This window comes from Sus scrofa, chromosome 10 (genome assembly GCF_054392235.1).
Source record: "Sus scrofa isolate SSC_HxYL_T2T_F1_AM1 chromosome 10, Sscrofa_HxYL_maternal_Yorkshire_Landrace_v2.0, whole genome shotgun sequence".
Classification (NCBI taxonomy): domain Eukaryota; kingdom Metazoa; phylum Chordata; class Mammalia; order Artiodactyla; family Suidae; genus Sus; species Sus scrofa.
Genome location: NC_139392.1, coordinates 16,374,042 through 16,397,931, shown reverse-complemented (window position 1 = coordinate 16,397,931; position 23,890 = coordinate 16,374,042). Strand labels below are relative to the sequence as shown.

The 23,890-nt window shown below is 52.8% G+C and overlaps 1 protein-coding gene across 3 annotated transcripts; it reads left to right on the top strand.

Annotated features, from left to right (window-relative positions):
• Nucleotides 1–1,255: 1,255 nt before the first annotated feature.
• Nucleotides 1,256–23,852, top strand: LOC100524517 (left-right determination factor 2). 3 transcript variants are annotated; one of them, XM_084979245.1, is made up of 5 exons: nucleotides 1,256–1,512; nucleotides 15,520–15,675; nucleotides 21,295–21,541; nucleotides 21,739–21,981; nucleotides 22,319–23,852. In XM_084979245.1, the coding sequence occupies exons 3-5, from the start codon at nucleotides 21,351–21,353 to the stop codon at nucleotides 22,680–22,682; spliced, it is 798 nt and encodes a 265-aa protein (XP_084835371.1). In that variant the 5' UTR covers nucleotides 1,256–1,512; nucleotides 15,520–15,675; nucleotides 21,295–21,350; the 3' UTR covers nucleotides 22,683–23,852. The 3 variants fall into 3 exon arrangements, with proteins under 3 accessions (XP_084835371.1, XP_084835370.1, XP_003130589.3); XM_084979244.1 differs by lacking the exon at nucleotides 15,520–15,675 and having other exon boundaries at nucleotides 22,319–23,132; XM_003130541.5 differs by lacking the exons at nucleotides 1,256–1,512; nucleotides 15,520–15,675 and adding an exon at nucleotides 19,546–19,869.
• Nucleotides 23,853–23,890: the final 38 nt, after the last annotated feature.

The following is a 23,890-nucleotide window of genomic DNA, read 5'->3' as shown; positions in this document are numbered from 1 at the left end:
ATGTCTGCGACTTACACCACAGCTCACGGCAACGCTGGATCCTTAACCCCTGAGCAAGGCCAGGGATCGACCCCGCAACCTCATGGTTCCTAGTCAGATTCGATTCCGCTGTGTCGCAAAGGAAACTCCAATAAAAATATTTTAAAAAGAGTAAATCCTAAGAGTTCATATCACAAGGCAAAAAATTCTTTCCCTATTTTTTTTTTACTATCTTTAATATCTATGTGAGATGATGGATTACCTATTGTGGAAATCATTTCATGGTGTCTCAATTCTATCTCAATAAAACTGGGGAGAAAAAAGAGGCCTTGAGTGATCCCGTAGTAGCCCTGTGACCTTGGGCAAGTTCCTTACCCTCCAGGAACTTAATCTGCTGCATAAGGATGATAACAGTCCCCACCTGGAAGAGTCGAGATGCTGATTAAATGAGATAAAAGGCTGGGCTGGGTGTCTGGCAGGAGGTGAGCACTAATGATGGAGGTGGTGGTTGTTTTTAGTACAATCATGAGGCATCTGAAGCTCAGAGAAGTTTGGCAGGAGGACAGGTCCCAGAACCAGGGCCTGGTGGAGCCAGAATCAGGCTCTGGCCTGGGCCTGCCCAGGGTTCCTGTTCTCTGGGCACCACTGGCCCCAGACCTGGTTCTCAAACCAGTTGGCTACCTGCCTTTTTTAACCAAGGGAAATGTAGAGGAAACTAGCATTTACTGAATTCTATTTCCACTTACCCTTGACTCCAAAATGTGGACCCCAGGCCTGCCCTTAACCCACGTGCACCCCCTCCAGTGCACTTGCTCCCCCCGTTTCCTCCCCTGGGAAGGCCTCCTCTCTGTATTTTCTTCTTCTCTAGGGCAGATCCTCATGTCCCACAAAAACCTTGGAATCAGAGATTCCAAGTCTCAGCTGGTGTGGGAGCCCCTGCCCAGCCCTGCCCCATGAACTTGATAAATGGTTGTTGAATTGAGCTGACTGTGGCCACAGTCCTGGGTACCCTAAGGAGACAGGTCAGAAAGATGAAGCCTGGAGAAGAATATCTGCCTGATTACCAGACGGTACGTATTCAGTCGGAACTTACTGTGGGCACACGAAATGCCGATTATTCACGCACCAGGACTCTCCGTGGCTTGGTGTTGGTATTCTGAGACATTCTGGGCAGGGAGCCAGGCTGGCTTTCCCGTAACCTCATGCTTCTGCAGCTGTGTGAGGATTAGCGGGGAGGCAGTAAAAGACACACCCTCCATCGTCTCCAGACTCCAGCAGTCACTTACTCAGCCTGCATGTAGGAAGCATCGCTGTGCGCCCGGCCCTGGAGCAGCCAGTGCAACCAGACCTGGCCTCTTCCTCCCCGGATGGCCTTCCTGATCTGCTGGGGAAAATAGGTACTGAAGACATGGCTGCAAACTACATACTGCAAGGTGATAAATGCTCTGATGGAGGCTGTAAAGTGCCCTGGGAGGAGAGGAGGTATTTGGGAAGCTTTGGTGAAGGAAGAATCTTGGAGATGGATCTTGAAAGGTAAGGGGAGAAGTTCCTGTTGTGGCTGAGCAGTAATGAACCCAACTGGTATCCATGACGATGCGGGTTTGATCCCTGGCCTCACTAAGTGGGTTAAGGATCTGGCATTGCCTTGAGCTGTGGTGTAGGCCAGCAGCTACAGCTCGGATTCCACCCCTAGCCTGGGAACCTCCATATGCCATGGGTGCAGCACTAAAAAGACAAACAAAAAAAAAGATGAGAGTTTTCCATATGGATGTGGCAGAGAGCAAAAGTGGGCTAAGGAGTGACACCTGGGCCACAGGCACTCCTGGGTCTGGAGGTGGACAGAGGGCCCAGGGAATGTCACTTGGCGGGGGTCAGGGGGAGAGTGTGCTGGGGGAGAGGGCTGGACAGTCAGCCGGAAAGCAAGGGAAGCTGCTGTGGAGAAACCCCAGGGACCCTGGCCCTGTTATTGGAAACCTTCTGGGGGGGGCCTCAGGGGCGCCGGTCCTTCCCATTAAAATGCAAACAGAACATGTCCTGGGACCACCACGAGTGCTCTGTGGGCAGCAGAGCCTGCGGTCCAGCCCATGCGCAGCTTGTAGTCAGGGAGGGGACTGTACACACACACACAGGGGATGCTTCTACTATTTTACTCAGTTACTGCTGACACTGAACTCAGAATCTTCTTATGGAAAACAAAACGGGGTCAAAATAAAACAGAGACACACCTTGGAGGACTCCGAACTAGAGGAGACGGCCATGGTCTAGAACCAGTCTCTGGAAGGGCGAGAAGCTGATGCAGGTCAAATTCCTCACTAGGTTCTGGGCTGCCCCAGATCACGTAGCTTGCAGGCTTTCTCGGTTAGAGTTTAAGCCACGAAGGCCAGCCCCGGCCTGCCTTTGTCACCACTGACCCACAAACAGGTGCCTTCGGGCACAGCGGGCTGGCGCTTTGATTCAAGGTAGAGCCTGCATCCTGGGCTGGAGCTGAAGCCCCGTGTGGGATCCAGAGGCTGATCCCACAGCAGCCGTGCCGCCCAGCTCCCTCCTGGCTTTACATTTATGCCGTTTGTAATTACAGAGCCACGCAGCAGACCCTCCCAGACTGAGCCAGAAATAGTCAGCTTTTTAATTTGAGTTTTGTTCCCCTGAAGGAAAGCCTTGGGACCTCCTGCCTGCAACTTGTGGGCAGGGGCTGGGGGCAGAGGGGGAGGGGCTAAGTGGGGCCTGGAGCTTGGAGCTGTAGGGGATCCTGTGACCTTGAACATCTCACTCCAGCCTGACTCCGCGCCATCAAGAAGGGCGGCCTCGGATTTCCCATGGTGGTGCAGTGGAAACGAATCCAACTGGGAACCATGAGGTTGTGGGTTTGATCCCTGGCCTCGCTCAGTAGGTTAAGGATCTGGCATGGCCGTGAGCTGTGTAGGTCAAAGACACGGCTCAGATCTGGCGTTGCTGTGGCTCTGGCTTAGGCTGGCAGCTGTAGCCCTGATCAACCCCTAGCCTGGGAAACTCCATGTGCTGCACCAGTGGCCCTAAAAAGCAAATAAAGGGGGGGGGGGCAGCCTCAGCAGGCCTCAGTTTCCCCATCTGTGAATTGGGGCATGTACCAAAGCTTCAAGTCCCTTCCAGCACTAAAAATCTATATCCTTAGAGTTCCCGTCGTGGCTCAGTGGCTAACGAATCCGACTAGGAACTATGAAGTTTCGGGTTCGATCCCTGGCCTTGCTCAATGGGTTAAGGATCTGGCGTTGCCATGAGCTGTGGTGCAGTTTGCAGATGTGGCTCAGATCCCGCGTGGCTGTGGCTGTGGCTGTAGGCCGGCAGCTGGAGCTCTAATTTGACCCCTAGCCAGGGAACCTCCATATGCCACGGGTGCAGCCCTGGAAAAGGCAAAAAGACAAAAAAAACCCAAAAAACAAAAAACTACATCCTCAACAGCCCTTCACTCCACACCTGTACACTTTTGCAGGGTCTCTGAGCTCTCCTCCAGTTCTGGGCTTTCATCTTTTCTTGGGATGGGAAAATTTCCTCCCCTCCCTCCCACGAGGCCAGCACCAGCCTGTGGCTGTCTGCTGTGGGGTGGGGGTGGGGATGTCTCCAGTTTCCTCAACAGTCCTTCTCTGTCCCATCTGGCTTCCTCCTTCTCCCCCACCCCCAGCCACTAGTCCTTTCCCGGAGCTGGTCCTTGGCGCCTGCGCTCAGCCCAGCCTTTGTCTTTCCAGGAAAGCGCCTGGCCAGCTCTCCTCTCCCACTGGTCCCTTCCACTGTCAAGGCCCCACACACCTGACCACCAGCAGCTTCCTGGCTGTGGCCTCTGGATCTCCCCCTGGCTTCTCAGACCGACCCAGTCTTGTCCCCATGCTCCCCACCTGCCTGTCCTTATTCCTTCTGAGCGTCAATTAATGGAGCCACTCCTGCCTGGTCTGCGCCTTGGGGTCCAGGGAAGGGTGGGAACATGGGGCCTTGCCTTAGAAGGGAAGGACCCTTCTCCTGGCTAATAGGAGCTTGGTCCTCAGGTCTCTGTGCATTGTGCAGCTTTCTTGCTCCAAAGGATGGGAACAGATACTTTTTCTTCTTTGTTTTTTGGCCTTGGTGAGCAGGGTTGGGGGCTGGGTGCAGTGCATGGAGATCCTGGGCCAGGGATCAGATCCCAGCTGCAGTTGCAACTTACATCGTAGCTATGGCAACGCTGGCTCCTTTAACCCACTGTGCTGGGCCTGGTATCAAACCTGTGTCCTGGCCCCACACAGTGGGTTAAAGAAGCTGGCTGCAGAGACACTGCCAATCCTGTTGCACCACAGAAAGAACTCCAGACCCTTGTTTTTGAAACTCCAGGCTTTCTATCCCTTAGGCCCAGGGTCCAGAAGTGTCTCTGTCATGAGCTGGAGACAGAGCCAGGCCAAAGCCAGGTCTCCAGACTCCTGCCCCTGGGGTCTGCCTGAGCACCTCTGCGTGCCATGCCCTGTCCCCAGCCCCCACTGTTGTGGCCTCTGCAAGCTCTCTGGGGCCACACCAGGCCAGGCACCCCTCCTGTCAGGAGATGCCTGGGGGGCAGGCATAGGGGTCTCTGGGAGTTCCTGGATGGCCAAAGCCCTTCTTGGTCCCAGGGAGACAGAACACTTAGGAGCTTATTTGGAGTTCTTGTTGTGGCTCAGCGGGTTAAGAACATGACTAGTATCCACGAGGACGTAGATTTGATCCCTGGTCTCGATCAGTGGGTTAAGGATCCGGTGTTGCTGTGAGCTGTGGTGTACAACACAAATGTAGCTCGGATACAGCTGTGGCTGTGGGTATGGTGCAGGCCGGCAGCTGTAGCTCCGATTCGACTCCTAGCCTTGGAACTTGCATACGCCACGGGTACGGCTCTAAAAAAAAAAAAAAAAAAAAAAAAAAAAGGTTATTTGCCTGAGTAGATGAAGTCCAGCCCACCTCCTCACCAAGTCGCATCCTGCAGGTGCTGCACCAGCTCTGCAACACGAAACCCCACTGGGTCACTGTATGAAGCCAGCACCCCGCTCCTTGCTGGACCTGAGCCCTGGACCAGGGAAGAAACTTCCCCTTAAGCACCTGGGCTTGGTGCCTGAGAACAGTCCTGCCCCCGGGCGTGGGCCTGGCACTCCCAGTAGGAAGCCACTGGGGAGATGTTAGTCCTTCCTGGTCCTGGGGAGACTGTCCTTGGCGGGGGTCCAGCAGCATCTTATGCCAGAGGCCTTTGCAGGCGGTTTGTCCAGGGAGAAGCCCAATTCACCCCTGTTCTCCCCTCCAGTGTTTTGGAGATGCAAGGCAAATCTAGGTTATCGTGGTCGTTTACAAAAAATTGAGATCTAGGAGTTCCCGTCGTGGTCAGCGGAAACGAATCTGACTAGGAACCATGAGGTTTCGGGTTCGATCCCTGGCCTCACTCAGTGGGTCAAGGATCCGGCGTTGCCATGAGTGGTGGTGTAGGTTGCAGATGTGGCTTGGATCCCGCATTGCTGTGGCTCTGGTGTAGGCCGGCGGCGACAGCTCTGATTGGACACTTAGCCTGGGAACCTCCATATGCCACGAGAGTGGCCCTAGAAAAGACCAAAAAAAAAAAAAAAAATTTCTGTCCACCCTTGTGGCATATGAAAGTTCCTGGTTGAGGGATTGGATCTGAGCTGCAGCTGCAGCAACGCCATATTCTTTTTTTTTTTTTTTTTTTTTTTTGTCTTTTGTCTTTTTAGGGCCACACCCGCAGCATATGGGGGTTCCCAGGTTAGGGGTCAAATCAGAACTGTAGCCGCTGGCCTACACCACAGCCATAGCAAAGCCAGATCTGAGCCTCATCTGCAAACTATAGCACAGCTCATAGCAACGCCAGATCCTTAACCCCAAGAGATGCCAGGGATCGAACCTGCAACCTCATGGTTCCTAGTCAGATTAGTTTCCACTGCACCACGAGGGGAACAACCAATGCCAGATTCTTTAACCCACTCTGAACAGCCAGGAATTGAACATGTGCCTCTGCAGTTGGATTCTTTTTTTTTTTTTTTTTTCTTTCCAGTGTCTACACCTGAGACATATGGAAGTTCCTGGGCTAGGGGTGGAATCAGAGAGGCAGCTGCCAACTTAACACCACAGCCACAGCAACGCCAGCATTTGCAATTTATGCCGCAGCTTTTGGCAACGCTGGATCCTTAACCCATTGAGCGAGGCCAGGAATCAAATCCTCATTCCTCATGAATACTAGTCAGATTCTTAACCCACTGAGCCACCACAGGAACTCTGCAGGTAGATTCTTTTTTTTTTTTTTTTTTTTTTTTTGTCTTTTGTTGTTGTTATTGCTATTTCTTGGGCCGCTCCTGAGGCATATGGAGGTTCCCAGGCCAGGGGTTGAATCGGAGCTGTAGCCACCGGCCTACGCCAGAGCCACAGCAACGCCGGACCCGAGCCGTGTCTGCAACCTACACCACAGCTCACGGCAACGCCGGATCGTTAACCCACTGAGCAAGGGCAGGGACTGAACCCGCAACCACATGGTTCCTAGTTGGGTTCGTTAACCACTGCGCCACGACGGTAACTCCTGGATTCTTAACCCATTGTGCTACAGCAGGAACTCTCCAAACTCCCACTTTTAAAATCATTCATTCATTCAACAAGTATTGATGGAGTACCTACCACGAGGGCTGGACCTTGTTCTTGGCACAGGGACACAGCAGTAAACGGGCTGGACAAAGTCACTGAGCTCATGGAATCTGTATTTACTGTGGAAGCAGGCAGTAAACAGTGAAACAAATGGATGAAGAAAGTAACTTTCAACAGTACTAAGTGCCATGAAGAAAAGAAAGCAGGGTGATGGGAGAGAGTACCTGGGAGACAGGAAGATTGTACAGACGTCCCTGAATGGGAAAGAGAGAGTCTTCCCAGGAGGTGACATCTGATCTAAGTCCTGACTGATAAGAACTAGCCAGGAGTTCCCGTTGTGGCTCAGTGGGTTAAGAACCTGACTAGTATCCATGAGGATGCAGGTTTGATCCCTGGCCTTGCTCAGTGGATTATGGATCCAGTGTCGCCGTAAGCTGTGGTGTAGGTCGCAGACAGGGGTCGGAACTGGCGATGCTGTGGCTGTGGTGTAGGCCGGCAGCTACACCTCAGATTCGAACCCTAGTCTGGGAACTTTCATGTACAGGAGCGACCCTGGGGAAAAAAAAAAAAAAATTCCCCTTAGGTCTGGAGGCCTAACTGGGTGGAGGGTGGGGCCGTTGCTCAGATGGGAGCAGGCAGGGAGGAAGGGCAGCTGGATGTATGGTTCTGGCACCCAGTGAGTGGTCAGGCTGGAGATGGGCACCTAGAGCCGTCTGTGCACAGCTGGCAAGTGAAGCCCGGAGACCAGATGGCATCACTTAGGAGGAAAGGCAAATTCTCTCCATCACCTCAGGCTGTTTGCAGGCCAGCCCCTGGGGCCCTTCTGGCCCGGGGTCAGAGGGAGAATGAGACACTTAACTCGGGGGAGTTAAAATGATGGAGTGTGGACCTGACCAGGCGATCAGCAGAGGCAGACACAGCAAATTCCCCAGACCTGTGATCCCTCTGCGAACACAGGCCCCTTTCCCCAATGTGGATTCCACATGGGTTCAAGAGTTTTGCTGGGGAAATAAAATAATTGGTCAATCAGCCAGAAGAAAGCCGGTGTGGATTGGGAGCCCTATTACAATGCGCTGTTAGCCTCCCTGGGGACAGGCCGCCCCCACACTTTGTCATGTAGAGGAAGGAGCCTGGCTTCTGGCTGTGGGTCTGGGGAGAGTCTGGCCTTCTGAGGATTGGTTCCTCCCCAAAGGCCAGAGGTGAAGTCACCCTAAGCCAGACCTGCTGTCCTGGAGGACAGGAGGCCAGTGGAGTGGGAAGGTTGGAGGAAAACTCAGCCCCATTGACCAAGGGCCTGAGGTTGAGGACACTGCGGAGAGATGGGTCTTGGAAGCCATGACCACCTTCCTGCTACAGGCCAGGATCTGAGGCCAACTAGAGTCCAGGCTGCCCGTGAGGCCTCGTGAGAAAGCATGAGGGGGAGTTCCCACTGTGGCTCAGTGGGTAAAGAACCTGACTAGCATCCATGAGGATGCGGGTTCAGTCCCTGGCCTTGCTCAGTGGGTTAAGGATCCGGCGTTGCCATGGGCTGTGGTGTAGGTCACAGATGTGGCTCAGATCCCATGTTGCTGTGGCTCTGGCGTAGGCTGGCAGCTACAGCTCCTAACCTGGAAATTTCCATATGCCATAACTGTGGCCCTAAAAAGACAAGACCAAACAAAAAAAGCACATGGGTCAGAGGTCATGCCATGCCATGGGCTCCATCAGTGGGGATGCTTTGGACCTGGGCCTGGGCTCAAAACCAGAGGACACTGAGATCAGTGAAGGCTGGAGCCCAGGAGCAGGGTCACTTCTGGTTAGAACACAGCATCTGGGGGTCCCCAGGGGAGGTCCGGTCTCCCCAGCCAGGGCCGGACATCACCCTGGGTGCCCCAGAGACACCCCGAGGCCTGGCCCCAGTTACTGTCCCTGGGCTGCCCCAACCCTGCACCACCAGCCTCCTTGGGGCCTCCAGACATACGCCTGGGTGGGCAGTGGGCCCTCTCTGTCTCCCAGGGCAGCTGGGCCTCGGCATCAGCAGGGCCGGCCCTTCTCTGGGGCTTCCTGGGCTGAGAAGGGTGGGGGACAGGGACCCATGTTTCGGTTCATCCACATCGTCCCGGCAAGGCTGAGTCCCGAGTTCAGTTGCTGGGCCTTGGGAGGGTCCGTGCACCTCCCTCTGATGGCTGTCTGCCAGTCGGATGGAGGAGGCAGGGAGAGGCCTGGCTTCTGCAAAGAGGGCCAGGAAGGACACCTTTGCGTTCAGATAACAGTAGCTGGTCTGGATTGAGTGTTTACTCAGGGCCTTAGGGGCCTCACTGAACCCTCACCAGGAGCTCATGGAATATACATCATCAGGGCCCTTCTCACAGGTGAGGAAAGCTAGGTGCAGGCAAGGCAGTGAACTTGCCCAAGGTCCCCCGGCCAGGATCGGCCCCCTCAGTGCGCTGGTGCACTATCTACACGACCTTGGACAAGGGTCGTAACTGCTCTGAACCTCCTATGTGCAAAGTCAACAAACGCCTTCCTCCCAGGGTCGGGAGATGGCAGGGAGTGAGGTAAAGGGAGACCCAGGCTCTCCCCCAACCCCCGGGCTGAGGTGGGGGAGGCTGCGGAACCACCCAACATAGGGCATTTAGGGCGTCTCAGGCTCCCCCCTCCTTTCTGTCCCTCCACTGCCCTGCCACCTGCACTGAACTCAAGCTTCCTTTTGTATCAGCTGCCCCTTTGTCCCCTCAGCTGTCCCCAGGACACACAGAGGGGGCAAAACTATCAATAAATCTTTTCTTTTATCGATAAATCTTTGCTTAATTAATTGAAGAGAAAGGGAGACAGGAAAAGGAGCACGTAGATGGAGACAAAGAACTTCTAGAAGATATTTCTTCAGGGCAAGATTTGGGGAAAGGGGACTAGTTTAGGTGGGTGTTTTTCTTTTGGGACATTTTTTATTTGAGGGAGAAATAAGGGATGAGTACTAATACCCTCGAAAAGAAAAGAAAGAAAAGAAGAAGTTCCTGTCATGGCTCAATGGAAATGAATCCGACTAGGAACCATGAGGTTGTGGGTTCGATCACTGGTCTCACTCACTGGGTTAAGCATCCGGCATTGCTGTGAGCTGTTGTGTAGGTTGCAGACACAGCTCGGATCCCGAGTTGCTGTGGCTGTGGTATAGGCCAGCGGCTACAGCTCTGATTAGACCCCTAGCCTGGGAGCCTCCATATGCCAAGGTGTGGCCCTAAAAAAAAAAAAAAGACAAAAAAAGAAAAAAATGGAGAGGGAGAGAGAAAGAAGGAAGGAAGGAAACAAAGGGAGGAAGAAAACCTGTGTTACAATCACAAGTGTGATTTTCTGAATCTTGGAAAAGTCTTGTCTTTAAAATTGGAGAGGCATGTTTGGACTCGGCCGCTGGGCTGTGGAGGTGTGGGATGTCGAGGAGTTGGAAGAGAGTTTGCTGCCATTGACAGAGATCAGCAGGTGACCGCCCCACCATCAGAGGACTCAGTTTTACTCCTTGGGACGCAAAGCCTGCGTGCCCGGTGTGGCCGACCACAGACTGGGGACACGGAGGATCAAGGGCTTACCCTCAACTCGTGCTCTCTAGGTGTCTTCTCCAGTGGAAACATGTTCATCGACAGGTGGAGCCTTAAGTTCTAAAACGAAGAAAGCAAGAGTTCCTATTGTGGCTCAGCGGGCTAAGAATCCATGAGGACATGGGTTCGATCCCGGGGCTCACTGAGTGTGTTAAGGATCCGGTGTTGCCATGAGCTGTGGTGTAGGTTGCAGATCTGGCTCTGATCCCGTGTGGCTATGGCTGTGGCTGTGGTGTAGGCTGGGAGCTGTAGCTCCCATTCGACCCCCTAGCCTGGGAACCTCTATATGCTGCAGGTACAGCCCTAAAAAGACCAAAAAAAAAAAAAGTAAAAATATCTAAAAGGAACAAGCAACGATAAGAGAACACAGCAAAGGAGGCTCTGAGGGCATAGAAGGCTCCCTTCCTGGGGTTACTGCTCTTTCAGGCTGCTCTCCCCACCCTCTGCACACACCCCTCCCCCACTGCAGCACCCCTCCCAGAAGCCACTGCCCCTGTAGCTGTGAAGTCTCCGCAGGTCAGGGCACAGCATCCCACTCAGCAAGGGCCTGGATCCTGCCGCCTGAGCGCCCTCGTCCAAGGCCTCCATGGTGGGCTGCTGGGGAGAGAGGGCTGTGAAAAGTGGTTGCCAGACCGAGGCTCCCAGGCCTCAGAGGGCGCTTGCTCTGGGCTTGTGGCGGGGCAGCCTTTTGTTGGGTGGACTCGCACACGGGTGACCTCAGCCCGGGCTGACCACGGCAGGGGAGCCTCTTCTCCATGCTGGGTCCCTCCAGCGCCCTCTCCCAAGGGCTCATGTCTAAGGAAATGCTTTCCCTGTGTTCATCACAGAGCGTCTATTGAAGGAGGCATCCTGACCCGGGCAGTAAACCGTTGACTCATTGAGCCCACCCCTGTGCTCAGCTTCTGGGTGTTCCCTTCTCCACGTTGTCAGGACTGCCGACAACAAGAACATGGCTCTGTTTCTCCCTCACAGGATCCGCCCATCCTTCCTCCCTGTGAAGCAGGTCTCTCTCTGCTTCCTCCCAACAGTTACTGGATCCACCTCAGGATAGTAATTCCTCCTCAATTTTGGTCACAGTCTCACTAAAAATTCTGTTTCCTGGGAGTTCCCGTCGTGGCGCAGTGGTTAACGAATCCGACTAGGAACCATGAGGTTGCGGGTTTGGTCCCTGCCCTTGCTCAGTGGGTTAAGGATCCGGCGTTGCCGTGAGCTGTGGTGTAGGTTGCAGACACGGCTCGGATCCCGCGTTGCTGTGGCTCTGGCGTAGGTCAGTGGCTACAGCTCCTATTCAACCCCTAGCCTGGGAACCTCCATATGCTGTGGGAGCGGCCCAAAGAAATAGCAAAAAAAAAAAAATTCTGTTTCCTACTAACTTGTAAAGTTGACCTTCAATAACTCATGTATAAAACTTTTTAAAAAGGGGAGTTCCCATCATGGCTCAGCGGTTAATGGACCCAACTAGCCTCCAGGGTTTGATCCCTGGCCTCGCTCAGTGGGTTAAGGATCTGGCATTGCCATGAGCTGTGGTGTAGGTCGTAGATGCGGCTCAGATCCTTTGTTGCTGTGGCTGTGGTTGCAGGCCAGTACCTACAGCTCTGACTCAACCCCTAGCCTGGGAACATCCATATGCTACGGGTACAGCCCTAAAAGACAAAAAGACCAAAAAAAAATTTTTTTTAAAGGCAAAATGATTATATGAATGAACACATGCATGGAACAAGCACAGAGAAGCTATGCAAAGCTACCCCAGACTCATGTCCCATTTCTGTAATTGTCACCAAGTTGTGATTTTTTTGTTTGTTTTGTCTTTTTGCCTTTTCGCCTTTTCTAGAGCCGCTCCCGCAGCATATGGAGGTTCCCAGGCTAGGGGTTGAATTGGAGCTGTAGCCACCAGCCTACACCAGAGCCACAGCAACGTGGGATCTGAGCTGTGTCTGCGACCTACACCACAGCTCACGGCAACGCCAGATCCTTAACCCACTGAGCAAGGCCAGGGACTGAACCCACAACCTCATGGTTCCTAGGCGGATTCTTTAACCACTGCGCCACGACGGGAACTCCATGATTAGTATTTATAGTTTCTGTCTTCGCCAACTCACGCCATATTCCCTTGGCCTCAGCCAGAACATCTGCCATGTGGGTTGTGGAGTCACCCAAACTGTCATTCCCAAAAGATTTGAGTCCTCAGTCATGCTGCCTTTTTTTGCATCATCATAGTTTTCAATTCACCTGTCCTGTTGGGGATATGCAAGTACCAAGAGGGTCCCCAGAGAATTCTCTGGCTCTCAGACACAGTCTTCCTGGCCACCACTGTGCAGCTGCCACCAATCTCCCCTTGGCAGTGGGGATCAGTTGTGCCGGCCAGGAGAGTAGCTCCTTTCTTAACCTGGTGATTCAATGCAAAGGAGCCTGAAATGGCCAGGTAGATGTCACATCTTCAGATGCAGCGGAACCGTTGATGTGTTCCTGGTGGAAGCATGTCCTGTTCCGTGCAGGACAGTGGGATTCCAGTTGGAAGAGGTACAGTTTTAAATTGTAGATCCAGGGAATTCCCATCATGGCTCAGTGGTAACAAACTCAATTAAGTATCCAAGAGGATTCAGGTTCAAGACCTGGCCTCGGTCAGTGAGTTGAAGATCTGCTGTTGCCGTGAGCTGTGGTGTAGGTCACAGATGTGGCTTAGATTGCTGTGGCTGTGGTATAGGCTAGAAGCTGTAGCTTTGTTTTGACCCCTAGCCTGGGAAGTGCCATAAGCTATGGCTCTAAAAAATAAAAATAAGTAAGTAAATAAGTAAATAAATCGCAGGAGTTCTCACTGTGGCGCAGCAGAAACGCATCTGACCAGGAACCACGAGGTTGTAGGTTCGATCCCTGGCCTCTCTCAGTGGGTTAAGAATCCAGTGTTGCCGTGAGCTGTGGTATAGGTCATAGATGTGGCTCAGATCCTTTGTTGCTGTGGCTGTGGCGTAGGCCAGTACCTACAGCTCTGATTCGACCCCTAGCCTGGGAACCTCCATATGCCGAAGGTTTGGCCCCAAAAGACTAAATAAATAAATAAATAAATAAATTGCAGATCCAGGAGTTCCCTGTTTATCCTGGATCCAGTGGGTTAAGTATCTGGCATTGCCACTGCTGTGGCACAGGCTTGATCCCTGGCCCAGGAACTTCCACATGCTCTGGATGGGGGGGTAAAGAGAAAGTAGGTTCAGGGAATGGTAGCAAATGTTTAGAGTTAGGCAGGGCAAGGCAGACCATGGTTTTTCTCAATATTTATGGAGCCCTGCTGATGCCTGTCACCGTGCCGACTCCTGGGGTTTATCAGTGGACAACTCAAGTTTGTTCCTTCAGGAGATTTCTTTCCAGAGGAAATGGCAAGAGTTCATTGGAAAAGTAGGAGCTAAGAGGGAGGGTAGCCTGGGACTTTAAATAGAAGGTCTAGTGGAGGGGGAAGAACGAAAAATTTCCTCCTGTGGTGCAACGGGATCAGCAGCATCTTAGGACCGCTGGGATGCAGGTTCAATCCCTGGCCCCGGCACAGTGGGTTAAGTATCCAGCATTGCCGCAGCTGCGACATAGGTTGCAACGATGGCTCGGATCTGATCCCTGGCCCAGGAACTCCTTATGCTGCTGGGTGGCCAAAAAAGAAAAAAAAAAAAAGAATCTCCACCAGGGCAGAACTAGTGTCACTCACGGTCCAGGAGCCAGGCCTGCCCTCAGCCAGGAAGACAGTGGTGCATGAGGAGTGGGATGCTGCCCACCAGAGCCTGCTTGGCTCTTGGTAGATCATGGCCGGGAGGCAGTACGGCCTTGCCGGCTTTCCTGGCTGACATCTCTCTTCGGGCCGCTGGCAGGCGGAGGGCAAGGGAGCAGTGGTACTGTATGTATGCTCTATGTTCCTAGTCCAAACTATGGAGATGGATAGGTCAAAGTCACTGCCAGCCTGAAGGCATGTCCTACACACTTTGGATGCAAGGACTGCAAATACTCAATGTGAGCGACTCTACAGAAAAATCACAGGTAGGAGTTACCGTCGTGGCTCAGTGGTTAATGAATCCGACTAGGAACCATGAGGTTGAGGGTTCGATCCCTGGGCTTGCTCAGTGGGTTAAGGATCCGGTGTTGCCATGAGCTCTGCTGTACGTTGCAGACGTGGCTTGGATCCCGAGCTGCTGTGGCTGTGGCGTAGGCTGGCGGCTACAGCTCCAATTGGACCCCTGGCTTGGGAATCTCCATATGCTGTGGGAGCGGCCCAAGAAATGGCAAAAAGACAAAAAAAAAAGAAAAGAAAAGAAAAATCACAGGTAAATATTAGAAACAAGGAGCAAAATGATCGTTAGCAAATAACTATTTTTCTCTTTGCTGAGAAAGCAAAGGAATACATCTCTAAACACTATAGCATTGCCTGTTTTGTTTTGTTTTGTTTTTTCCTTTTTAGGGCCGCACCTGGGGCATATGGAAGTTTCCAGGCTAGGGATCGAATTGGAGCTACAGCTACCGACCTACACCACAGCCAGATCCAAGCCGTGTCTGTGATCTACACCATAGCTCACAGCAGCGCTGGATCTTTAACCCACTGAGCGAGGCCAGGGATCGAACCTGCCTTCTCATGGATGCTATTTGAGTTTGTTTCTGCTGTACCACAACAGGAACTCCTTAAAACATCCTATTTTCAATTAAAAAAATAGAAACTACCCAGAAGCTGATTTAATTATCTATCAAAACGAAAATTACACATATGCTGTAACCCAGTATACCTACTTGTAGACATTTATCCAAGAGATACATTCATGCATGTATATGTGTCATATATACTAGGCTATTGCAACATTATTATAATAGCATATATTGGAATGGCATTTGAACATTGATTCGGGATCTGGTTACATAAATTATGGTTCATCATTGCAAAGACATTTTATGTAGCAGTAAAATAAAAGAATGTAGCAGTACTATATAGAAGACTCTAGGACTTCCCAGTGTGACTCAGCAGGAACCCCACTAGTACCCATGAGGATGCAGGTTCGATCCCACTCTCAGTGGGTTAAAGATCCGGCTTGCTGTGAGCTGTGGTGTATGTACGTCATAGACGTGGCTCGAATCCTGAGTTGCTGCAGCTGCAGTGTAGGCTGGCAGCTGCAGCTCCAATTCAGAAGGAACCAAATTTGCTGGCACCTTGATCTTGGACTTCCAGCCTCCAGGCTATGAGGAAATACATTTCTGCTGTTTAATCCCCACCCCCCTCCTTTCTATGACATTTTGTTATGGCAGCCAGAGCATGCCAAGATGAGATACCAATGTCATCAGAAAATTGTTCCACAAATTGCTGCTTGGCTGACAGCGAATCTGTTTTTGTTTTTTTTCCCAGTTTCACCTTCAGCATGGGAAAGTTCCTGAGCCAGAAACTGAACTTGAGCCACAGCAGTGACAAAGCCAGATCCTTAACCCACTGAACCACCAGGGAACTCCTGTGAGACAAATTCTGACTTCAGAGAGGAAACGTGTCAGAGTGTCAGAGAGAACAGTAAGTCCCTCCCTTTTTTTAGGCTTTAATACATTTTGTATTTTATTTTATTTTATTTTATTTTATTTTATTTTATTTTATTTTATTTTTTGTCTTTTTGCCATTTCTTGGGCTGCTGCCTTGGCATATGGAGGTTCCCAGGCAAGGGGTCAAATCAGAGCTCTAGCCACCAGTCCACACCATAGCCACAGCAACGGCGGGATCCAAGCCGCGTCTGCAACGTATACCACAGCTCATGGCAACACTGGATCCTTAACCCACTGAGCAAGCCCAGGGATCGAACCCTCAACCTCATGGTTCCTAGGCAGATTTGTTAACCACTGAGCCATGACGGGAACTCTGTATTTTATTTTATTTTATTTTTAAGTGACTGATTTTTTTTTTAGTTGTTATTTCCCCATAATAAGCCCCTTTGAATTAATGGAACTGGAGTTCCCATCATGGCCCAGTGGTTAACAAATCTGACTAGCATCCATGAGGCAGGTTCAATCCCTGGCCTTTCTCAGTGGGTTAAGGATCTGGCATTGCTGTGAACTAGGGATGGGAGAGACCTTTTACTATACCATTAATAAAATGGTATTATAGGGAGTTCCCAGTATGGCACAGTGGGCTAATTATCTGGCTTGTTTCTGTGCAGGCACTGGTTCAATCCCTGACCTAGCACAGTGGGTTAAGGATCTGACATTGCTGCAGCAGTGGCGTGGGTCACAGCTGTGGCTCAGATTCAGTCCCTGGCCTGGGAACTTCCATATGCTGTGGAAGCTGAAAAAGAATGGTATTATAATGATGAAATGGCAATTTGGAAAAGGGGGCAGGAATGGCGTGGCTAGGTTAGTCAGGTGAAGTCGGAGCGAGCAACAAAGGCAGAGAGGCTGACATTTTTCCTGTACATCTTTTGACTTTTGTACTGTGTGTATTACCTGTAAAGTAATTCAGAAATGCTTGCTACCTTAAAATTTTTAAAAGTTAAACACTGTAAGTGAGCGTCAGTGAGAAAGGCCCCTACCATTTACTGAGCGCGTACTGTGTGTGCAGGGCTGATATCTCCACTAACACTGACAAATCCTTTTTTCTTTTTTTTCAGGTTCCCAGGCTAGGGGTTTAATTGGAGCTACAGCTGCCGGCCTACACCACAGCCACAGCAACGTGGGATCTGAGCAGGGATTGCTAGTGTCTGAGCCATAAAGGGAACTCCTAATGACAAGTTCTTTGGGGGGGAAAAATATATATAATTTTATAATATATATAATTTTATTTATATATTATTAAAAATAATTTTATGATTTTTATTTATAAATTAAATATTTGTATATTATTTTTTATAGTATATATATAAAACCCCCATTTTGTAGAGGAGACGCATATCAGAGGGGGTGGAAAACTCACTGAAGGCCACAGAGCTAGGGTATGGCACTCTTGCCAGGAAGGTGTGGGTGAACTGAAACGTGGGTCCTTATTTCTTCCTGTGTCCCCGACTCTCCTCAGTCCAGGGGGCCCCAGGGAGGGGCCGGCCTTGCTGATACTGAGGCCAAGCTGCTTGGGGAGGCCAGCGAGGGACCAATGCCTCCTCGGGGGTGTGTCTGGAGACCCCAAGGAGCCACATGGGCCCCCAGGTCTGGGGTCGGGGAGGCTGATGGGTGCAGGGGTGGGGCAGCCCAGGAGCAGCATTGGGGGCATTTCTGGAGCAGCACAGCAGTGCCTGCTCTGATCAGGGAAGGGACAGGAGTTCCCTTTCTCCCTGGAAATGCCCAGATTCAGGGCCCTGATCCAGAAGTGAATATGCCCCTGGCCTCCAGTCTTCCTCCACCTCACAGTTCTCTTTGGTGCTGAGCCCAGGCTCTGGTCCAGCTGGTCAGAGGCTGCAGGATGACCTCTGACCTCATATTTTCTCATGGCCCTCAGGTGGCAGCCTGTACTCTGGTTGAGGTCAAATGCCAGCCCATTAGGGGAAGAGAGTGGTTGTGGGCACCTGGCTGGGCTCGTTACCTGCCCTCCTGCCTCCATCCTGATCATCCATCTCTCCAGGACTCTCTGGGGGCCAGTCTACTGCCCACACCCCAAGATGGCTGACCCACTGCTCTTACGGTACCCTCAGCTCTGGGCCTTAGTCAGGGGTAGGGACTCCCTCCCGATTTCCACGGCCCCTCTCCTCCCTCAAGATAGAAGCTGTGGCTCAGGGGCCACCTAACCATCTCCAGCCAGCTGACCTGACGGGGTGTTGGGCCAGACAAAGGTGGAGGTGGAAGTGGGGGAGGATGGGTTCCTTCTTCTGCATGACAAAGGATGGAGGCTGCCCTCCCGCCAGAGGGCTAATCAGTCCATTGTCAAAAGTCTCCCAATCCACAATCTTTCCCTTCTTTTGGCCTCTGGCTAGGGTTGCCAGATTGAGCAAATAAAAATATAGGAAGTCCAGTGAAAGGTGAAATTTGAATTTCAGGAAAACAATGAATATCTTGTTAGTTTAAGTTTGTCCCAAATTGTGTCCTGTATTTTATCTGGCAGCCCCACCCCTGGCGGATTGCCCAAATGTTTTATTTCCCTGGTCAAACTCTTCAACTGTGCAAATCCACTTGGGGAAGCCACAGGAAATTGGGGGATGTGCCCCCTACTCCCACCTAACCCTGATCCCCTGGATTGAGTTGACAGGGTGAGCTTCACGGGGTCCAATGGGACTCAGGCTAGAAATAGCTTGAGGGTGTGGAAAGAACTCTGGGTTGGGAATCTGAAGACCTGACTTCCTGCAGGCATCCACTGCTAACTGTGAGCCTGGGGATGTTGCCTCTCTGAACTTTGGTTTTCCTGGTTGAAAAATTGGAGGAGGGGCTGTACTGGATGGTTTATTTCCAGCACTGATCTTTGAATCCAGGAACAGCCAAGGAAGAGGGAGAGGATAGGGTTCCTTATGGGACAAAACCCCGTTGGTACTGTTATCCCAGGCTCCCTAGACTAGGAAGTGACTCCCCCCCTCCCCAACACTGGGAAAGTCAATGGGTTTGAACCTTGGACAGCCCAGGAACTCAAGAGGCCCCAGGAGCCCTTTGAGCCCCAGGCTCCAAGCCCATCTCAGCAGGCAGGATTGGTCCTTAGCCAGAGATCCCCTGGCATTGAGTGGGCAGTTTAGCTGTAGCAAGGAAGAGGATTCGGTCTGCATAACAGGGACTGGAGTTTGCATTTTGACTCGGGTGACAGGGAATCTAGTGGAGAATGAGATCCTTTCTTCTTCTTCGGGAAATGAGCTTTTTAAATTTTTATTTTTATTTTTTTGGCTTTTTAGGGCCGCTCTGCGGCATGGGGAGGTTCCCAGGCTAGGGGCCAAATCAAAGCTACAGCTGCTGGCCTATACCACAGCCACAGCAAAGCAGGATCCTTAACCCACTGAGCAAGGCCAGGGATCGAACCCGCAACCTCATGGTTCCTAGTTGGATTCGTTTCTGCTGTGTCACAATGGGAACGCCTAAATTTTTATTATTATAGTTGATTTACAATGTCCTGTCAATTTCAGCTGTACAGCAAAGTGACCCAGCCATACATATATATACATTCTTTTTCTCATATTATCTTCCATCATGTTCTATGACAAGTGCTGGATATCGTTGCCTTTGCTGTACAGCATGGAAACAGCTTTTTAACTGAGCAGGCACCCAAAGCCAAGGCAGAGGCTTGTGACCACAAAAATAGCCATCTGTCCACAGTCCAGACAGGCCTTTGTGCCCTTCTAGACAGCCCCCTCCTCGGGGCTCAGGGAAACTGTCTGGCTGCTGAGCTCCCAGGAGGTCTGAGGGGTGTGACCTCCCTCCCTCCTTCCCTCCCTCCCTCCACCCAGGCCCAGCCCAGGGCCGCCTATAAAGCTGGCCCAGCCTGGCTCTCAGCACTCCAGCTGGGACCCTCCTGAGCCTCCTCCGGGGGCCACGTCCACTCTGCCCCTCCTTCTCGCCAGCAGCACCATGCGGGCCCTGTGGCTCTGCTGGGCACTCTGGGCACTGCCCCTGGCCGGCCCCGGGGCGGCCCTGACCGAGCAGCAGATCCTGGGCAGCCTGCTGCAGCAGCTGCACCTCAGCGAGGTGCCCGCCCTGGACAAGGCCGACGTGGACGGGCTGGTCATCCCTGCCCACGTGAGGGCCCAGTACGTGGCCCTGCTGCAGCGCAGCCACGGGGCCCGCTCCCGGGGGAAGAGGTTCAGCCAGAACTTCCGAGGTGAGGCCCTCCCTCCCTGCTGCAGCCTGGTCCTCGTGGAGGGGGAGGGCTGAGACTGGATGTGGCTGCTCTGGGAGGCTGGGGGGGGGGCTCCAGGCCCAGGGGGCGTTGGGGGTGGCGGCAGCGGCGGCAGCAGTGGGGGGAACCATGGTCCATGAGGATGGCTGGGCTGGGGCCCTGGTCTCTGCCTGGGCTGAGGGCGCCACCCTTCAGGGCCAGGAGGAGCTGTGCCAGGCCGGACAGACCTCATGGGGTGGGAAAGCACAGCGGAAAAGGGGGACGGGAGAAGACGCACCGTGGAGGTGACTTTGTGCTGGGGACAAAGAGACGGTTGCCTTTGAGCGAAACCACCTCTGGGTTCAGTTCCCAGCTCTGACACTTGCTGATTTCCTTTGGACAAGTTGCCCAACAGCCCTGAGCCTGTTTGTGTTTCTGGAAGTGAGGTCAAATGAGCTCAGACCACTTCCCAGACTTGTAAGGCACCAGGTCTGAATCTGTTGCATTCTCTCACCTCCCCGGTGCTGAGGCTCACCTCCTGGGCGCCCAGAGACAGACCAGGTGGGGTGCCTGGGGACCTGAACACCTCAGAAGGGAGGATGTTGGCCATGTGGCTGACTGGTCGGGGCAAGTGTTGTCACCTGGAGCCTCAGGTGTTGGGGACACGTGACTGGTGCCCCTGAGGAGGGGGTTGGGCCCACACTGGCCATTTCCCTCAGGGCTCAGTGGCCCCACAGGGGTTGTTTACAGGCCACTGGCTCCTCTTCCTCCTTTTGGGGACATTTCACTGGGCGCCCCCTCACCAGGCAGGGAAATGAAAGTAAATTCAGGGCTCTGCCCCTGCTTCTTAGGAAAAGCCAGTTCCAGCGGGTGACCATAGAGTTCCACCAGTGGGTCCTCTGCCCCCCGCCCTCCCTTCCCCCTGGGGCCCCTTTGCCCAATGAAGGCAGCCAGTCTCTACTCGTCGCTTGAAGCCCCAGTGCTTGCTCAGTGTTCCAAAGCTGCACCTACCGGCTGAGGGTGGAGGCTGCCAGTAAACAAGCCCCAACCCCAGAGGATGGTTTTGGAGACAGGCTTGGCCCTAAGAGTGTTTCTTTCTTCCTTTTTTCCCCCTTAGGGCAGCACCTGCAGCATATGGAAGTTTCCAGGCTAGGAGTTGAATAGGAGCTGCAGCTGCCGGCCTATACCACAGCCACACCAACGCCAGATCCTTAACCTACTGAGCCACAATGGGAACTCCCCTAACAGTGTTTCTGAGAATGGAAATGCCCTCTTTCTGTCCTGCACCATCAGTTTCCCAGCTTCTAATGCCCCTCTCCCCCAAGCGGCATTACTGGGGCAAATCTTGCTCACTGGCTCTAGGCCCTGCATCCTCAGAGTTCCCCTGGTAGCCAGAGGGGCCCCGCTGACCCCCACTCGTGTCCGCAGAGGTGGTTGGCAGGTTCCTGCTGTCCGAGGCCTCCACGCACCTGCTGGTGTTCGACATGGAGCATCGGCTGCCGCCCCACAGCGAGCTGGTGCAGGCGGTGCTGCGCCTCTTCCAGGAGCCGGTCCCCAAGGCCGCGCTCCGCCGGCACGAGCGGCTCTTCCCGCGCAGCGACCGCGCCCGGGTCACCGTCCAGTGGCTGCACATCCGCGAGGACGGCTCCAACCGCACCTCCCTCATCGACTCCAGGTGGGGAGCTGGGGGCTGGGGTGCGTTTAGGAGGGAAGAGGAGGGGGCCTGGCCGGGGGCGGGAGGCAGGGAGCGGGGAGAGGGAGGGGCGGCAGGGTCCCGGCCCCGGGGCGGGTGGGAGAGGGGCTCTCGGGGCTGCCCCGAGCCGTCGCGGTCCCCACCGCTCAGCGCGGGCCTGTCTCGCTGTGGTGTCGCAGGCTGGTGTCCATCCACGAGAGCGGCTGGCAGGCCCTGGACGTGACGGAGGCGGTGACCTTCTGGCAGCAGCTGCGCCGGCCCCGGCAGCCGCTGCTGCTGCAGGTGTCTGTGCAGCGGGAGCCCCCGGGCCCGCGGGGCTCGGACGCCCACAGGCTGGTCCGCTTCGCCTCGCAGGGGCCGTCGGGCGGCGGGCAGGGGGAGCCGCAGCTGGAGCTGCACACCCTGGACCTCAGGGACTACGGGTAGGCACTGCGGGTCAAACTAATGAACCTGAATAATGAGACAAATGGGGAAATTGAACTTACTTTGAAGGGGGTAATGGTTCAGGGAGCTACGGGAATGCATGAATATATAAAATCTCTGCTTCCACTCTTAGGAGTACATTAGGAATAATATTAGCTCTATTTATTTTGGAGTTATTTCTAGTTATCTGTCTTTATCACAAATAACCAGCATTGGACCTTTATGAGAGATGGGTCATCGGTCTCCCTCCAGATGCCCCACTGAGCCCCACCCTGGGCTCCCTGACCTCTGCCCTCCCAGCCGACCTCTGACTCTGGCCCTCCTTGCCTCCCACAGAGCTCAGGGAAATTGTGACCCGAAGGCGCCAGTGACCGAGGGCACCCGCTGCTGCCGCCAGGAGATGTACATTGACCTGCAGGGGATGAAATGGGCTGAGAACTGGGTCCTGGAGCCCCCGGGCTTCCTGGCCTATGAGTGTGTGGGCACCTGCCAGCAGCCCCCCGAGCCCCTGGCCTTCAGGTGGCCATTTCTGGGGCCTCGCCAGTGCATCGCCTCGGAGACAACCTCGTTGCCCGTGATCGTCAGCATCCAGGAGGGCGGCAAGCCCAGGCCCCAGGTGGTCAGCCTGCCCAACATGAGGGTGAAGAAGTGCAGCTGTGCCTGGGATGGGGCGCTGGTGCCAAGGAAGCTGGAGCCGTAGGCACAGCATGCAGCCATAGAGAGACTTGGCTTCCGTGTGTGTCAGCAATGTTCTAGGGCACCAGGAGAGATGGGGGTTATTGAGCTGCCAATGACACATACTCTGGGCTTTCTACTGGACTCTTCTGACCAGTCAGTTCACCCCCTAATTTGTTTCCCAGGAACAAGACTCTCTGGCCACTGGTTAGCCCCCACCCAGTCTTCGTTCTTCTTGACTGCCCTGTATTATTCAGCGCACTGTATCCTAAGCACTTACCTGTGTAGATTTTGTAACCTAAGAGCAGAAACCCCAGTCTGTCATTGTTACCCTGTCCTGTCACTGGCTCTGGGCTGAGCTTGGTGCTATGGGTGGGAGATGGGGCTGCTACTCTGGGCTTAAAACCTAGGGTCAAGTATGGGCTGTGCAATCCCAACTCAGATACTAAGAGAATTCTGCAAGAGGTAAAGAAAACCCATTTTATTCTGTATTTCTCTGTTTTACCCAGTACCCTGCAAATTGTGAGGAAACAGAAAATTCTATCAGGATTAGGTCAATCAGATAAGAAAACTTAAGGAAAGAGCTAAAAAAAAAAAAAAAAAAAAACTTGTTCAAGGTCTCAGTTAGGGACTTGCCTTATGGCTCACAACTTAACTACATGGTGTTGCTTCTGTAGTGGCTGTGGCTTGACCCCTGGCTCGGGAAATCTCACATGCAACAGGTGTGGCCACTTGTTTGAAAAAAAGTCTCAGTTAAGTAATACAGGACACGAGGTTTGAAATGAATTGATTCTAGTGTGCCTGTCTTAAGAACCAAGACCGAAAAAATTTCTGTCATAGTTGCTATTTTTACTTTGGCACAGCAAGTGGGCTTTATTTCAATTCTACTTGACACAAAATTTAAAATCATCATCAGCTGGGGTTAATAGATGCAAACTATGACCAAAATCATCAGCTGGTGTTAATGCAAACTATTGCCTGTTGAGTGGATAAGCAATGAGATCCTGCTGTATAGCACTGGGAACTAGATCTAGTCACTTATGGTGGAGCATGATGGAGGATAATGTGAGAAAAATGTATATATGTATGTGTGACTGGGTCAGTTTGCTGTACAGTAGAAAACTGACAGAACACTGTAAACCAGCTATAACGCAAAAAATAAAAATCATTTAAAAAACCCCCAATATCATCAGTACTACAAGAATATGGGTCACTCCTTTAGATTTCGGGGCA